Source organism: Mus caroli, chromosome 13 (assembly GCF_900094665.2).
Source record: "Mus caroli chromosome 13, CAROLI_EIJ_v1.1, whole genome shotgun sequence".
NCBI classification, from domain to species: domain Eukaryota; kingdom Metazoa; phylum Chordata; class Mammalia; order Rodentia; family Muridae; genus Mus; species Mus caroli.
This window is the reverse complement of record NC_034582.1, coordinates 711,308-728,482: the sequence shown is the minus strand read 5'-3', so window position 1 is coordinate 728,482 and position 17,175 is coordinate 711,308. Positions and strand designations below refer to the sequence as shown.

The window sequence follows — 17,175 nt, the reverse complement described above, 5'->3', positions numbered from 1 at the left end:
CTTGCCCCACCCTTTCCTACCTATACTGAAACAGATGTAGATACTCATAGCCAACCATTGGGCTGAGGTCAGGGACTCCTATAGAAGAGTTAGGGGAAGGACCGAATGAGCTGAAGGGGATAGCAACCTCATACGAAGACAAACAGCGTCCATTAACCTGGGTGGTTAACGAAGCCTAGAACCTGAGACTAGATAGTTCATGGGAACCAGGGAAAACTGAACTACTCTTACTCTGCTAAAGCGACGTCCCTTTAAAAAGGGACATTTACTCGTTCCAAATGTTACAGTCAATTCGGGTAGAAGAATGGTTTTAGCAGTTAGAAAAAAAAAAGGTACAAATCTGGGGTTAGGGCATTTAAAGTTATTTACAACAATGGGAGAGGAAAAAATGAACAGCAAGAAGTTGTTTCACATTACAGACCTCCCTCCTGCCTGAAGCCTAACACTTGCTAATCAGGTCAGAGACATGGTTGATTTCACCAGCTGGAGGTTTGAGCTTGAGTAAGACATTTATAAAAACCCAGACAGGGGCAATGTCCTCCCCAGCCTGGGGTGCCACTAGGCACAGCACAAGAGACTAAGAATCCAACAGGGAAAAGGCTGGACACTCAGGGTTTGGGAGTATAAGCCTCCACTTCTGGCTCAGGGGGTTGTGAAGCAGGATAAACAAAACGAACTTGGAAAAGAATTGGAAACCCAGCAATTGCCTTCTCCAGGGATGGGGTTCCAGAAGGAGGTAGGGACATGAGCATTTCACATCACTAACCTAACTTGAGAAACCGTAAGGGACCATCTTCAACTGGCCTTAAGAGTGAGACCAAATGGCCTTAAGAGTGAGACCACAGGAGGGCGAAAAGGGAGCGTGGCTGGGAGGGGGCAACAAGCCCCTTCCTTTCTGGGCATAGGAAGGCAGCCAGGGCACAAGGTGCAGGCAGTGACCTCACAAGGACAGCACAGTTTTGCAGTTTAGAGATCACCCACCTGCCCTACCCAGCTACTCATTTTGCTCAGCACTGGCAGGTGTGGCTCTGGGCCCGAGGGAGTGGATGGCTCTGCAGCCCGGGGCCCTGCCTCTTCTTCTGTGTCTCCTTCCTTAGAGGCAGCACTACCTTTGGCCTGGGGCTCCTGGCTGTCAGGGGTGGCAGCAGTCTTCCTTTCTTGGGCAGTGCCCTCATCGCTGCAGGTACTGATTTCCCTCTGCTCCTCCTCTTCCTCTGTTGGTGAGGAGGCTGAGGAATCACCCCCACCCTCCTTCCGATTTCTCTTGAAGGACAGGCCACTCAATTTAACGACATATCACTATACCCAAAGATCAGGGCCTTGTTCAACCCTCCTGTCACCTCTTTGGCCCATACTGTTTCAGTAATGTCTCACTCCCCAATCCAGAACTCTGTTATGCAGATGCTGTAAGGGAAGCCAGGCACTACTGGTCAGTCAAGAACTCTTCACCTTCCATACTAAGAACCATGGACTACATGCAATGTGTCACAGGCCAGATGATCCCTCTCATAAATACCTGCTATAACTGCAACCTCCCTAGAGCCAAGAGTCTCCCCCCCACTAATTCCCCTTAGGTTATCATTTCCTAAACTCTCTCCCCAGAGTTCCACAGAAGTTACTTTTTGGTCTCAATCATTGAAAAGGAAACAAACAACACAAGGAACACTGACAATCCTGAAAGACCTTTATAACAAGTATTACAACAATGTCAAAGAATGATGAAAATGTAGTGACTTATGTTCCGGACTGGTGGACACAGCTCTGGCTGAAGGAGGGTTTTCAGGCAGCTCAGAGTGAGCAGAAGTGACACATGTTGAATCTGCATCATCTGGTATGTCACACACACCACAATCCTTATAAAGAGACTTTGAGCTGTGTGTAGAAGTCATGACACAGGTCTCTACACTAAAATTCATCAGAAAAGGGGTATTCTGGGTGACCCTCTCCACTAAAAAAGAAAAGAAAAATGTAAAACATTAATTCTTGGATTTATTTCTATGCTAACAAAAGCAGAAATCTATGATGTTATCATTAGACTTGACCACTTCATTTTCTTGCCCAATTGTGGAATATGCTATTTTTATTTTCATAAACTTGACTATGAAGGAAATCTTTTAAGAATATTATAACTGAATTTTTCATATTATTTTCCTTGCCAAGATCAGAATGATCTAGAGAGCTAGACATTCACAAAATACTCCTTTCGTTTGGCTTCTACAGTCAGTCTGCCAAAGCACAGAAGGCAAGATTGGGTCACATTTCAGTCAGTCAGGAAAAACATAAAGGGAATATCCTGTTCAGTGTGAGTCTGAACATTAATCATTACAAGATAAGTGGATAATGCAGCTTTTAGGTACTAATCTCTTTTCATTTAACTAACTCATTTGTTTTTATCCACTACCTGTTAAATACAACACATTCTGTTACATTCAGATAAAGAATGCCATTGATAAGATAGATATCAATGTCAAAAGAGCAAGGCTATCATATAATTTGCAGATCTTTATGCTTTATCACCATTACAAAACATAAATTGACAAAAATAATTACTTACTAAACTATTTAATAGGTGGCCAGAATTCCCGAGTGCTTGCCACTCTCTGACTTGCCACTCTCTGACTTGTGTTGTATCTCATCATATTTTGTTTTATTAATTAAAAAAACTCTTTTAGCAATGATACCGGACATACTCATCTTTGCAAACTATTTACCACTTTTAAACATTATTATACTCATTTCTCTTTTGAATTAAAATCTCCATGAGTAAAAAGTGATTACATATCCCATGTTTGTCTTTATTTGAAATAAGTAAGAACTATCAGATTATATAACCATGGCCTCAGTGGGAAAAGATGTGCCTAAACCTGCCAAGAAACACATTTAGTGACTATCAACTTAATCAATGAGAGAGGTTTTTTCCAACTAAATATTTTTCCCTAGGTTTTATATCTCTTTCTTCATAAACTTTATCTTCAGTATTAACATATTTGTAATTCAGAAATGGGAAAAGCAATTGTTAAAATAACTGTCCTAATGGCAGCTTTCAAGAAACTAAGGAAGTTTTTTGTTTCAGAACTAGCATTCATGAAAAGGAAAAGACATAAATTAAAATAAATTGTAGCCTATTTTTCAGAGTGACTTACAATGGAGCAGGTGCATATCTTAAATTTCTGTCCAGGCTATCTAGGATTTTCATATCCTCTGAAGGCAGCTCAAATTCAAATACCTATTGAAAAAATAGAAACACTTTAGGACACTGCACACTTGCAAATCTTAAAACCCAAGTGAATCACATTTTATTCTGAAAGGCAATTTTTAATATACAAAAGGTCTAAAAATATGGAAGATATAAAGATACTCAAGTGGTCAATGGATGTCAGATAAAAGTTCAAGGAAATAATTTTTCATATATGTTGAAGCAGAACAATATAGATAAAATGACCTGCAGCAGATACAAGTTTGATTTTATTCAAAGACCATAGAGATTGTTTCCAAGCAAGCCAAAATAAATTTCCAACCATATAATTCAAATATTTATGTGAATATAAGTAGCTTTCTATATCCCACATAATGAACTGTCAAAATAGTAACAATTTTCTTTACAACACAATTTAATCCAAGAATTAGGAAAGTATTAATTTTATCAATTCCAAAGAACAAAGGATTTGACTTGTAGAGGATACTTTCCATAAAAATAAAATATACTTTAGTATTTTTTTCTCTAAAAATAGGGATATGTAAATAGAACAGAGGAAGGTAGGAAGAGAGGGAAGGAAAATGGAAGGGGGAAGGGAGAAGGATGAAGGTAGAGAGAGAGAAAAAGAGGGAAGAAAGGAGGGAAGAAGGGAGGGGAAAGAGCTTAAAATGTGAACAGTCTAACAACTGATCCATCTAGTAAAAATCAGTGAGTCAACTTTTCTTTAGATTTAAAAAAACATCAAAAGAACTGAGAATAAATTATTAAGAGATGATAAATAGAACCACTTTTCTATCAATAAACTTAACAATACCCACAAATTCCCTAATAGAAAAACAGTATAAAAGTTATTTAAAATATATTTAGAAAGCCACCTAAAATTGAAAACTCCAACAATAGTTAAATATTAAATTTCTCACTAATTCAAAACATCAGGTTTTCTCAACTGATGGACAAATTTAGTGCATACCTAAAGACTGAAAGGTCTATCTAAACACTGAAAGATATAATCAAGGTAAACAATAGTAAATTATGGAAATCATATATACATCAGTATGAATTATCTGCTCAGAGAATCATATTTTTATTCTTAATTTAAAATATAATTATGTCATTTTGCCACCCCCTTTCTCGTCCTCTCTAGATCTCTCTCATATTCATGTTCTCTTTTGTTCAATTATCACTACACACACACACACCAATACTCACACTCACAAACACAGCCTGCTGAATCTACTTAGTTGTAACCTTCTCTCCCCCCCCCCCAGCCTGAAACCTAGCTGCTCAGGTTTCACTGTTGGCAGGAAGAGAGCATGGGGGGGGAGCCTGCCATCCTATTGTTCTGCCACTCCCACTGCTGCTGCCTGCTGCCTAGCTGTTTCGGAGCCAAACACGTGGTCACCTGCAACTGGACTCCCAGGATGATTTGGCGGGAATGGGCCCCTTCCCCTGCTTCATAACCCAGTGTCTGGAATAGTAAAATTGAACCTTGATCAGATGGTTGTCTTGGTTCCGTCTCTCTGGCGCTGCCTAGCTCCCTCTTCTCTTCCAGATTCCAGGATGCCTCCCAGGTTAGAAACCCAGACATGTGAGCCGCTGGTGGGCTGCAACACTTAGTGTTGCTTGTATATATGTGATTCAATGTCTAACTAGTTGGTACTGAATGAGCAATTAAGGAGCTTATCTTAAGCAAGACATTCTTTTGCTCTTAGACTCTTAGAAAACTTTAATTGCCTGCAGCTCTCTAAGGATGCCCCTTCATGAGAGCTCTGCCCACATGTAGGAGTGACTTTTGGTACTGTTCTTATCTAGGTCTTGTTTAAACATCCATACTGTTGAAGTAATTTGTCCTATTTTTAAATACAAGAAGGTAGATCAAAATGATTGTCACTTTGTTCAGCAAGACTGATATTCCAACATAATTTGAGAAAGGGTGAGTATAAATAAGACAGAGAAAATCCATGGATATAAGTATTCTTGCAGGCAACACCACATAGACACTTAGAAAATTATTTAAGTGTTTTTTGAATTTTTACTTTACATGACTTCATAAATTGTACTTCCATTAAAGAAGAGTTTGGAACACATTTGTAAACAACAAAAAAAGGCATATAGCATTCTATTCTTAATGAAGAAAGAACATGATATTTAACCACAAAGTAAAGGAATAATCACAATAAAAAGAAGAGCTTTAGCTCATGAATATATATATTGAGTGAATGAATGGACATATGTATGAATGTATATGTTTATTATTGTTTGCATATGTGTGTGTGTGTGTGTGTGTGTGTGTGTGTGTGTGTGTGTGTGTGTGTGTGTGTGTGTGTGTGTGTGTGTGTGTGTGTGTGTATGTGTGCAAACCTGAGGTTTATATCAGGCTTCATCCTCTTAGCAATTGTACTTCATTACCTAGGGGAGGGTCTCTCCATCAGATCAGAGCTCACCAATATGGCTATTTTCACTAGCTGGATTATTCTGGGGATCCCCTGTCTGCCTACAAGGCTGGAGATAGAGGAGAGCACCACACCCACTTGGAATCTTATGAAAGTTCTGGAGAATCAGTCCCATGGTTGCTAGGCAAGTGTTTTAGCACTGAGCTATCTCCCAGCTCTTAATGCTTTATAGCTTGCATTAACCTCTACAAACTAGTAGGAGAAAATGATATAATAATAATTATTTGCCTAAGTTTAAAATCTTTGCAAATATCTACTCAGTGACTTGAAGGAGAACATGTGGAGAGGTGAAGCCTATGCCATTTGGCTACTGAATGAAAATTATTTGAAGTTAAAGAACATCAGTTAAGAGACAAACTGAATCCTGAGGTAGATGGACCTCATCATCTTGCAAAGATATACAACAGTTTCATGAACATATCTGAGTGAATTCCAGCTAGAGATATGCCTCTGTATTCAGGCCAAACTAAAAAAGAATTTAAGATCATAGACAAATGAACTAAATAAGACTCTTTATATTAAAGCTCTATGTTGGAACTTGTTCACTTTGCAACTACTTTAGGTAATAGTACAACATAGTTCTTGTAGTTGAAAATAAAAGATCATCTGCATAGGTAAGTCTTCAAGAAAATCATATGCACTTAGCTAGGGAAGTAACTCAAAAGAAAGAAATACAACCATATTAAAATGTGTGAGCACAGGCCTGGAGAGATGGCTTGGTAACTTAGAGCACTAGCTGCTCTTTTTGGGCAAGTTTGATCCCTAGTATCCATAGGGCCGCTCACCACCATCCACACCTCCAGTTCTGGGGCATATGATACCATTTTTCTGGCCTCTGTAGGTACCAGGAATGTGTATGGTACATGTACATATATTCAGCCAAAACATTTATACACATAAACTTAAAAATGAATAAACAAAATCAAACAAAATATGTGACTATGCAGGTCAAGTACAAAATAAAGCATCAAAGAGTGTCATATCAAAATATCTATCCAAACTTACACTCTCATTTCAGCAGGCAATAAAGAGATCCTTGCAAAGGAGCTGTTCACAAGTGCATGGCTGACTTCATGCTGAATCCTAAATCTCTGTGCTCTCTCTAAAACTAATTCTATCAAGTTAACTTGACATTTGTGTTTAGTACAGAGCACTTCTGAATGCAAATGAAGTCTCACATGGTTAAGCAATGCTAAGAGATTGACTCAAAAAAAAAATGCCCTGAGAGATTTCAGAGAAATAGAGGCAAGATAGTGAGATAGCATGTAGGAGGCCAATGTCTGCAGCCTCTCTGGTCACCTGTATGTTCTCTTTTATCTCATTCTCTTTGTAACTTTGGGCAAGAACCACAATTCCACGTTGGAGATGATAGCGAAGGGCAATCTGAGCTGGACTTCGCTTGTGCTTTTTTGCTATGTCACAAAGAACTGGATCATTCAAGAGAACTGGAGAGCTTGGGTCTACCCTGGAAGAAAAGGCAGAAATATTTAGCTTCAAAGGTTGGGAATCTTTAGGAGGCTTCTGAACTCATAGGGTACCTACTCAAAACTAGGGGTCTTCAAAGGAGTCCTTGGACCAGCAACATTTCAATCGTTGAAGTCTCCTAAAAATGCAAATTCTGCCCTCTCTCTAAGCCAGTTCAGACTGAGCTTCTGGAAACTGAGTTGATAGTACCGGAAAGACTGCACCAGCACTGGTGTTTGAAGTAAACTCCCTATTGCCTTGCTTACCATCGCTTAGGTCGTTGAGATCCAAGAGCACAGTAGGCAACTAGAACAATGTCCTTTGACTTGCAGTAGTTCAACAGCTTCCTCTGGTTCAAGTAGAGATGGCATTCCACCTGTAGATGGGCAAAGATATATGATTATATGAGATGCTAATGTTAATGTAACAGAGAAACATTAAAGACAAGTACCTGAAAAAGGAAATGTAACCTATTTAGATTATCAATATAGTGTAATCTGTGTCTTTAAAACTTAATTTCTTGTCTATATTACTAATATGACACAAAATAATTTTCCTGTGATAATCCAGTTCTATGAACCACACCTTGGAGATTAATTCTGTTTTGCAAATTACAAACAGAAAGTCTAGTGTTGGCTTGAAGATGTCTCCAGAAATTGAGAAATTTAAATATAGGAGATTCAGATTATGTAAGAGAACTATTGCAACGTCTCTAACCACAAATCTAACAACGTCTGAGAACATCTTCATTCTTGGGGGATCTTTCTAAGCTCTCTGAAGGTGAGAAAAATCAAAGAACCTGCTTTGAACAAGTTCATAAGAATATTGCAATAATAGGGTCAGGGACATTGTGCAGTAGCTTAAGATCTTTGCTGCTAAGCTAGAACTGAGTTTGCTCCATGAGACACACATATTATCTTCTGTTTTCCACATATGCACCATAACATATGTACACACACACACACACACACACACATACATACATACAATCATGAGCACATACACACAAATGTTACTTTAAAAATTAAGGAAAATACTTATATTTCTATGTTTTACATTTAATTTTTATTTACTACATCATTATATATCTTATATAGTGCATGTCTTATTTTTATAATTAGAATTAAATATTTTATATTATTATAACTATAATTAAAATAACATACATAATAAATATAAAATGTATATTTGATATATATTACAAAAATAAATTTATTCTCATTTTACTTAATTAAAAAGTAATGAAAATTTTCTGAGGAACCACCAGACTGATTTCTGGAGTGGTTGTACTAGTTTGCAATCCCACTAGCAATTGAGGAGTGTTCTTCTTTCTCCACATCCTCACCAGCTTCTGCTGTCACCTAAGTTTTTGATCTTAGCCATTCTTACTGGTGTGAGTCAGAATCTTAGGGTTGTTTTGATTTGCATTTTCATGATGACTAAGGATGTTGAACATTTCTTTAGGTGCTTCTTGGCTATTCGATATTCCTCAGTTGAAAATTCTTTGTTTAGCCCTGTACCCCATTTTATATAGGGTTATTTGGTTCTCTGGAGTCTAACTTCTTGAGTTCTTTGTTGGAACTCAAGCCCTTTGGATATTAGCTCTCTATAGAATGTAGGATTGGAAATGATCTTTTCCCAATCTGTTGGTTGCCATTTTGTCCTATTGACAGTGTCCTTTGCCTTACGAAGCTTTGCAATTTTATGAGATCTCATTTATCTATTCTTGAACTTAGAGCATAAGCCATTGGTGTTCTGTTCAGGAAAATTTCCCCTGTACCCATGTGTTTGAGGCTTTTCTCCACTTTCTCCTCTATAAGTTTCAGTCCATCTGGCTTTATGAGGAGGTCCTTAAATCACTAGGACTTGAGCTTTGAACAAGGAGATATGAATTGGTCGATTTGTGTTTTTCTACATGCTTACCACCAGTTGAACCAGCACCATTTGTTAAAAATGCTGTCTTTTTTCCACTGTATGGTTTTAGCTCCTTTGTCAAATATCAAGTGAACATAGGTGTTTGGGTTTATTTCTGGGTCTTCAATTCTATTCCATTGATCTTCCTCTTTGTCTCTGTACCAATACCATACAGTATTTATCACTATTGCTCTTTAATATAGCTTGATATCAAGGATGGTGATTCCCCCAGAAGTTCTTTTATTGTTGAGAATAGTTTTTACTAACTTGGGTTTTTTGTTATTCCAAATGAACTTGCAAATTGCTCTTTCTAACTCTATGAAGAATTGACTTGGAATTTTGATGGGGATTGCATTGAATTTGTAGGTTGCTTTTGGCAAGATTCCATTTTTACTATATTAATCCTGCCAATCCATGACCATATCAGATCTTTCCATCTTCTGAGATCTTCTTTGATTTCTTTCTTGAGAGACTTGGAGTTGTTATCATACAAATCTTTCACTTGCTTAGTTAGAGTCACACCAAGGTATTTTATAGTATTTGTGACTATTGTGAAGAGTGTCATTTCCTTATTTCTTTCTCAGCCTGTTTATCCTTTATGTAGAAGGCTACTGATTTTTTTTAATTAATTTTATGTCCTGCCACTTTGCTGAAGTTGTTTAGCAGGTTTACAAGTTCTCTGGTGGAATTTTTGGGGTCATTTAAGTATACTATCATATCATCTGCAAATAGTGATATTTTGACTTCTTCCTTTCCAATTTGTATCCGTTTGACCTCCTTTTGTTGTCTAATTGCTCTGACTAGGACTTTGAGTACTACATTTAATAGGTAGGGAGAGAGTGGGCAGCCTTGTCTAGTCCCTGATTTTAGCTAGAGTGCTTCAAGTTTCTCTCCATTTAGTTTGATGTTGGCTACTGGCTTGCTTCATATTGCTTTTATTATGTTTAGGTATGGGCCTTGAATTCCTGATCTTTCTAAAACTTTTACCATGAAGGGATGTTGAATTTTGTCAAATGCTTTCTCAGCATCTAGTGAGATGATCATGTGTTTTTTTTTTTTTTTTTGAGTTTGTTTATATAGTGGATTATGTTGATGGATTTCCCTATATTGAGCAATTCCTGCATCCCTGGAATAAAGCCTACTTGATCATGATGGATGATTGTTTTGATGTATTCTTGGATTTGGTTAGCAAGAATTTTATTGAGTATTTTTGCATTGATATTCGTAAGAGAAATTGGTCTGAAATTCTTTTCCTTTTTTGGGTCCTTGTATGGTTTAGGTATAAGTGTAATTGTGGCTTCATAGAATGAATTGGGTAGTGTTCCTTCTGTTTCTATTTTGTGGAATAGTTTGAAGAGTATTGGTGTTAGGTCTTCTTTGAATGTCTGATAGAATTCTGCACTAAACCCTGCTGGTCCTAGGCTTAAAAGCAACCATAATCCATCTGTTAACATTAGACTGATACTTTATGTAAAGCACATGTATGTATAAGAACAATTGATTCTTGTCTGGATGAAGAAGCTACTTCACCATGGATAAAAAGGAACATGCATGTAACTTTGCCACAGTTGGTGACAGACAAAGACACTTTTGTTTCTCAGGCCATTTAGATTATCAATTAAGAATTCAAACAAGTGTTATAGGAACATTCTCCATGACATTCAACTATTCATTGGTTTAAATTTTGTATTTTGTTTTTATATTGGATGCAGTTTTAAAAACAGTGTTCAGTGTTTCCTATGTTCCTCATACTACTTCCCCGAAGTGTTAAGATGTTACATAATGAGGTCACCAAGCAGCTAACCAAAACAGATGCAGAAAACCTCAGCCAAACATTAGACAGATCTTCGAAGTCTTGTCAAAGAGTTGAATGAAGTATTGAGGGACACTGAAGGGATAGGGACTCTACAGAATGACCAAAAATGGCACCTAAGCTGGACTCTTGGTGCCTACCAGAGACTGAACCATCAACCAAAGAGCATACAAGGCCTGGAACTAGGTCCCCTGCAGATACATAATGGATATGAAGCTTGGTCTTCATGTGGGTCCCACAAAAAAGTAATGAAAAATACAATATATATATATGTACTATATATAGTGTATATATATATATATATATATATACATATATATATGGAGATATGTTTTCCAACTTAAGGATACGTCTACTTTGATCTTTAAATACACCTACTGACATCTGCTTCCAGGAATACTTTAAATCTCCACATTTTAATAATCCAATATTTTATTTTAGAATCTCTAAGAATGTTTTGATACAGTGTCACTTATTTTATAATCTTCTTTCCATGAAAATAAGAGGAATTAAAGAAGGGGCAACCAGACTGGAGGCATCAAAACAGAAATAAGGAAATGGATGTGAGGTAAAGAGGCACATGAGTGATCTCACCTGGTTGCAAACAGGCTTGTATTTGAGCCCAGGCTTATTCAGAATCATCTCCAACTGTCTATAGTTAAAGTTAGATACCCCAATGGACTTGGTTAGTCCTGCATCCTTACACTTCTCCATGGCCTAGGAATGAAGGAGTTGCAAAGAGTCATATTTATATCAAAATAAATGCAAGATGGAGCCATTAAATGATCAGTGTCCACTCTGCACATATAGCTCATTGGCAGAGCCCTTGCCACAGTGTGAAAGACCCTGAACTTGATCATCTTCACACTAACATTGAAAAAGTTATCCTAGGGAGACACTGTCTGAATGATCCCTGACGCTGAACATGACAAAACCAAAAGACTGAAGATAACAGAGGAAGAAAGTGACAACCACACAGTATCCCTGGGTCCTTGCTAAGAAGCAGTGATGTTCACAGTGGGTATCACAGCAGAATCCAGTCATTCCTGTTGTCCTGAATACTCACTCCATTTCCCTCTGTCATATCATAGGAACTCCAATGACACACTCTGTAAACATAAAGAATGCCTACACCCAGAGGCACATTCCCATGTCCTTCTGTACCCCAGAGGCTCCCTTCCTTACCTCCTCTGTTGTCCCTCTTCCAACTGCTCACCTCCCATGTGGCACATATATCCACTGTGTCAAATAACGTTTTTCCATGCTCATCTTCTGGAAACAGATCTTCCCCTGGCTGTAATAGAAATAGTCTGCATGATGGTCTGAGTAAATACAGTGTCTCATAGGAATAGCTAGAATTGGAACACTAAATATTCATTAAGTGGAGCATCATGCTATGTATTTATATTTACAGAGCAATTTTCATGTGAAATTTTAAGCAGTACTCTTGGGTACTTGAGCTAGTCTCTTGTATATATCATGTAATTTTACATATCTATTATTATTATTAATTATTATTATTCAGGGTTCTCACAGATCTACCTTTGGCTTCCTAGCTGATATTTATTATTTTGTCATGTCTTATTGATACTTCTGTGTTGGGAGCCATTTTGCCTGCATCTGTGAAATTCTTCCTGTCAGGCAGAGTCAAGTCAGGCCAAGGTCTACTTGCAGATTTCCTTGACTGCTGACACATGGAACGATAAGAGGACATACATTTGATATCCAAGGCTAGGGGCTGAATGTTCTGTTAATCTTGGAGGAAGGAGCATGGAGGAATAGGGAGGCCTCCAGATGAGAACAGATATCAAATTACACCAGCCATTGTATTTGTCGGCTTATGACATTGTATCCCACAATACTATAAAGTATATAAAACCTAAGAGAATTAAACTTGGGACTGCTACAGTGCTGACTAAACAGTCCTCCCAATTTCTAACCTTTGCCTCTGAGTCTCTTTTTCTGGCATTTGTATAATCCTCACTCCCAGCTCAGAGGACTTCTCAACTTTGTACCAGATGGACCAGTAACTTTCTGCTGTGATATTTTTCTATCACTGAGAAACTCAGTAGTCATACAAACTTGATCTCCAGCAATAATGAAATTGAGTCATGACCTATGCCAATCAGTTGTCTTTTTCTATCTGAGTTTATTTGGGCAAAAGGCAACTATATCCACTAAGGATGGTAAATTAGGGGTATATTCGAGACTAATTTTGATGATAGTAAACTCAAAGATGCTATAAGGAGGTAATAACCCAGAAACTTGAGCTGCCTCAATGCCACAAAGAAAAGCTGAATTAAATCCAAATATGTACTAATGCAAGATTAGTTTTAAATCTAAAATTCTAGCAATTACTTGGCCTTCCCATTTTACTATTTTGTGTATAATTACTTTGTATAGAATACAGAACATAGCAATTGAGTTTACAGGAAAATATAATATAAACTTATCTTGATCATTGTGGAAAATAATAGCCCCACCCTTGTCAAAGTTGATTAAGTCTGGTCATTAAATTGATTACCTTCATTTGCATTGGATAATGTATAATATAGAGGTCAGCATAATCCAGCTGCAGGTTTTTCAATGATTTCTCCAAGTTAGAGCGAACCAGCTCTGGCCTATGGAAAGTGCACCAAAGCTACTTACATGAAAGAATGGAAAAAATCCTGGATTAGTAAATCATTCACATATGGAGGCTTTACGTTACATAGTACTGGCACATTTTGTACTATTTAGAAAGTACTAATAAATAAAATTGTCTTTATTTCATTTGTGGCTTCCATTAATGTGGCATACACATGAACATCATTATAAAATGCTTTCAATCTTTTAAAACTGAAAGAAATTTTCTCAAAAGATAAAACTCTCATCAACTAGTAATAATATTCAGCCCCTGGATTATATTGTAAAGAGATCAGAAACTAATTATTATTCTAATTATTCAATCATTTCTTCAATTAAAGAAGAATTGGAAGCTTACATCATTGAACACCATGTGAATATTCTAATCTGTGATGGACACAAGTACATTCACTTTAACCGATCTTTAATATGAAGGTTGCTTTTTACTGCTATATGATACTTAAAGGTAAAAATTAGTTTTTGGAATATAACAGATTAGAAAGCTATCTAGGAGATATAGAAGCTACAATTTCATAGTTTACCTGAACTCACTGCCCATGATACAATATAATCGAGGCTTAGAAAAATAAAGAACTTTGAACTATGCATTTGTAGACAGTAGGAAGTCATAATCATTTTGGCTTTTCGTGCTGGAACTCATCTATGAATTATATGCAACTAAGGGTTGAACCTGAATGTATATTTTACCACCTAATGATCCAATTAAGTGAGTGTTTGCTTGCTTATATTACATTTCAACTAATCTGTACACCTAAGCACCATACACACAATACCTTTGTAGTGAGGAATATGTCTTCTCTTTTCACAAGGCCAGCTGCAATCTTGCTTCGAATAGCCTGCCCTACATGATTTTCAGTTTGGTACACATAAGCAGTATCAATATGGCGGAACCCAGCCTCTAGAGCTAAATGGGTAGCCTCCAGTGGCTTATTTTCAGTAACCTGGAGAAATAACAAAGGGAAGTAGTTAAAGACACAGAAGAAAGTGGCATAAATGGATCTGATTATCAGTTTCTTGAAGTTGAAGGAATTATAGATTTCCAGGTCATTCTCATACAGCTTTAGTGCTTAATCTTGTCACCTGTAAACCAGCAGAACCTACAGCAGAAATTGTGGAGATCAAATACACAAGTGTGATTTCAGGAGAGTCATCCTTTTCCTATATTGCAGGTTATGAGATCTCAGGTGAGCATTTGGGGCAGTAAGTGTCAAGTTATTTTCACTGGGTGTTTACTGGGTAATCAATCACCAGAAGTTCATATCCATGACCTTTACCCACACAGCAATGGCCCATCAGTTGCATCAGAGCACCTGAAATAGACCTCACATTCAGCCAGTATTCTGGAAAAGTTTACAGGTCTGAGTATATAGGAATAGTCTTGTTATAATTTAATTTATGTAGTGGGGTCACAGCTACAACAACAGGAGAAGGGTGCTTTGATCAAAACAGAGAAGAAATACAAATTTGCTTTTGAATTATGCATCTCTCTCTAGCAAAGACTCCTAGGAAATACTGAGTTATTTTCTGCATCAAAGTATAACAATATATGAAAATTCATATGTTAAAAAATAGAGGATTCCCAATTATATTAAAAACTTCAGAGTGGGATATGATGCCCTACCATTAATACCACTGTTCCAGAAGCAGAGGAAAGCAGATCTCTTTGAGTTCAAAGTCTGCCTGCTCTACATAGCAAATTCCAAGCCACCCTATCTCAAAACAAATAAAAAAGAAAGGAAGGAAGGAATAGATGAAGGGAGAGAAAGCGAGAGAGGAAGAGAAAAAAGAATTTCCTTTCTCAATGAAAAGTGAAATGGTGATTCTCAGCACTGAGCCCAGAAACCTGCCCAGGTTGCCTTGCTGCAGGCCTACTCAGGCTGAGACTTCTCGACACTTGTCTTGTTTTTCTTTTTCTAAACAATATTTTGGATTAATTTCATGTACGAATGTTTTGCTCTCATGTAAGTCTGCGTATCATGTGCAGGCAGTGTCCGTGGAGTCCCATGTTGGATTACTAGAATTGGAATTATTGATGGTTATAAACCACCATGGGACTGCTGGGAATCAAACCCTGGTCCCTGCAAGAGCAATAAATGCTCGTAACCACTGGACCAGCTCTCTAGTGCTGCTGCTTTCCCTTTTGCATGCCACTTTATCCTATAAAGTATCCAAGTCTCACCATATTTCTTCACTCTTGATCTTTGGATATTTACAAGAAGGTAAATTGCATTCAGGGCAGTTTGGCCATTGTTACTCCACAAATATCTTTGTAAATCTTAGAGAAAAAATTTACAAATTCAAAGTTAAAGGAATAATTCACTTATTTTAAAATTGTGAGACTTTAAGGAAGATTTTAAAATATGAAATTCCTTCAAGGTTTGCAAATTGCCCTATTTGGTCACCTCACTTCAGAGAACCTTCTGGACAATGGTGTTCCACTCCTAAGGTACAGTAGTAAAGACCAGCTAGCATGTCACCATTACCATTTACACCAGCATCACATTGCAGTGTCCCCTCAGTCCCCACAATTGAGAGTTGTAAGTGGAGGCTTTACTTAACTCAAGTGCAGCATTTACTGTGAAGTTTACTGACAGCTTCTCTACATAGAACTGTGATAGTCCTAAGACATTTATACAAACATTCAACATGCTGATTTTTCTAAGTCTTGTATTATTTAATAGGGGGAAAATACCTGAAATACATAGCTAAACAGAAGAACCTCTCTTTTCTCCTCTGCCATTAGCATAGAATCAAGGAAGCTGATGGTATTGTGGACTGGTAACTGATTCTTCTAGCAAGCCAAGACCAGTTATTGAAATTATTGGAAAGTGATGATGTAATTAGACCTTGATACAGAGCAAAGTCAAACTATCTTCTATCCTTTACAGTAGTCTAGAGAAACAGAACCAGTTGAGTCCCGCTGAGTCACATAGCAAGTGAGTGACTTGATGGCTTCATCTCCTCCACCCACCCTCAGTTCATTTTCTTTTGACCCATTCACCACAGCACCATTGTTCTTACCTCTTCTGGTTTGTAGGTGCCAAAGCCCAGCGCAGGGATGAAGTTGCCATCATTCAGTTTCACACATTGCTGTTTGGAACTCATTGCTTATCACTTTTCTGATTAAGCAGGTTCTGCTGCTCCTGCACCCTTTGTGGAACAGTCAATCAGCTTCCTGGCTAATGGATAACCAAAGGCACACCCTCCTCTACTGTCTAAACAGTGCTGTTATCTGATTAATGATTACACAGTACTTACACCTGTCTAATGGTTACCCAGTGACATTACCTGTTTAATGGTTGACCAATACCAAAGGGAAGGTAGGAATTTAAAGAGCTACTTTTACCTGTGACTTGGTATCATTCAGATAATGGTACCAAGATAAAAGATAATTCTGTAGTGAATCATGATTTTTAAATTAAATTTCTCTTTATGAATTACATATAAATTACTGTCAGCTGTTGCAAGTGGTTAAGGGATAATCACTGGTTGTTTTCTAGCTAGAAACCTTGTGGTGATGGGGATGCCTCAAGTCTCCCCTTGTCTCAAGCTCAGCAGCACTTTAAGTTCTTATGTACAACAATTGAGCAAGCAGTCTAGCTTGAGTTTCAGCAAACAAGGAAGTTTAGACTTCAGAATAAAAGCAGACCAAGGGGGGCAACAGTGGTCTTGACTCTGACAGGCACAGT

General features: G+C 37.5%; 1 protein-coding gene across 2 annotated transcripts; it reads right to left on the bottom strand.

The window, feature by feature from the left end:
• Positions 1-1,663: 1,663 nt before the first annotated feature.
• On the bottom strand, positions 1,664-16,652 carry LOC110308618 (aldo-keto reductase family 1 member C1 homolog). Of its 2 annotated transcripts, none has more exons than XM_021181042.2 (9): positions 16,508-16,652; positions 14,260-14,427; positions 13,365-13,481; positions 12,057-12,134; positions 11,435-11,557; positions 7,380-7,489; positions 6,949-7,114; positions 3,144-3,226; positions 1,664-1,948 (listed from the first exon to the last, which is right to left on the bottom strand). In XM_021181042.2, exons 1-9 carry the CDS (start codon positions 16,589-16,591, stop codon positions 1,906-1,908), a joined length of 972 nt encoding a protein of 323 aa, XP_021036701.1. In that variant the 5' UTR covers positions 16,592-16,652; the 3' UTR covers positions 1,664-1,905. The 2 variants fall into 2 exon arrangements, with proteins under 2 accessions (XP_021036701.1, XP_029324107.1); XM_029468247.1 differs by lacking the exon at positions 16,508-16,652 and adding an exon at positions 16,179-16,383.
• Between the last annotated feature and the right edge of the window lie 523 nt (positions 16,653-17,175).

What these genes read in the sequence shown, in the direction of transcription:
- LOC110308618 (XM_021181042.2), bottom strand. Translation starts at nt 16,591, where the DNA reads ATGAGTTCCAAACAGCAATGTGTGAAACTGAATGATGGCAACTTCATC. An exon ending in GCACCTACAAACCAGAAGAG is followed by an intron (nt 14,428 to 16,507) that starts GTAAGAACAATG and finishes TTATTTCTCCAG; the next exon opens with GTTACTGAAAATAAGCCACT. An exon ending in ATTATCCAATGCAAATGAAG is followed by an intron (nt 12,135 to 13,364) that starts GTAATCAATTTA and finishes TTTCTATTACAG; the next exon opens with CCAGGGGAAGATCTGTTTCC.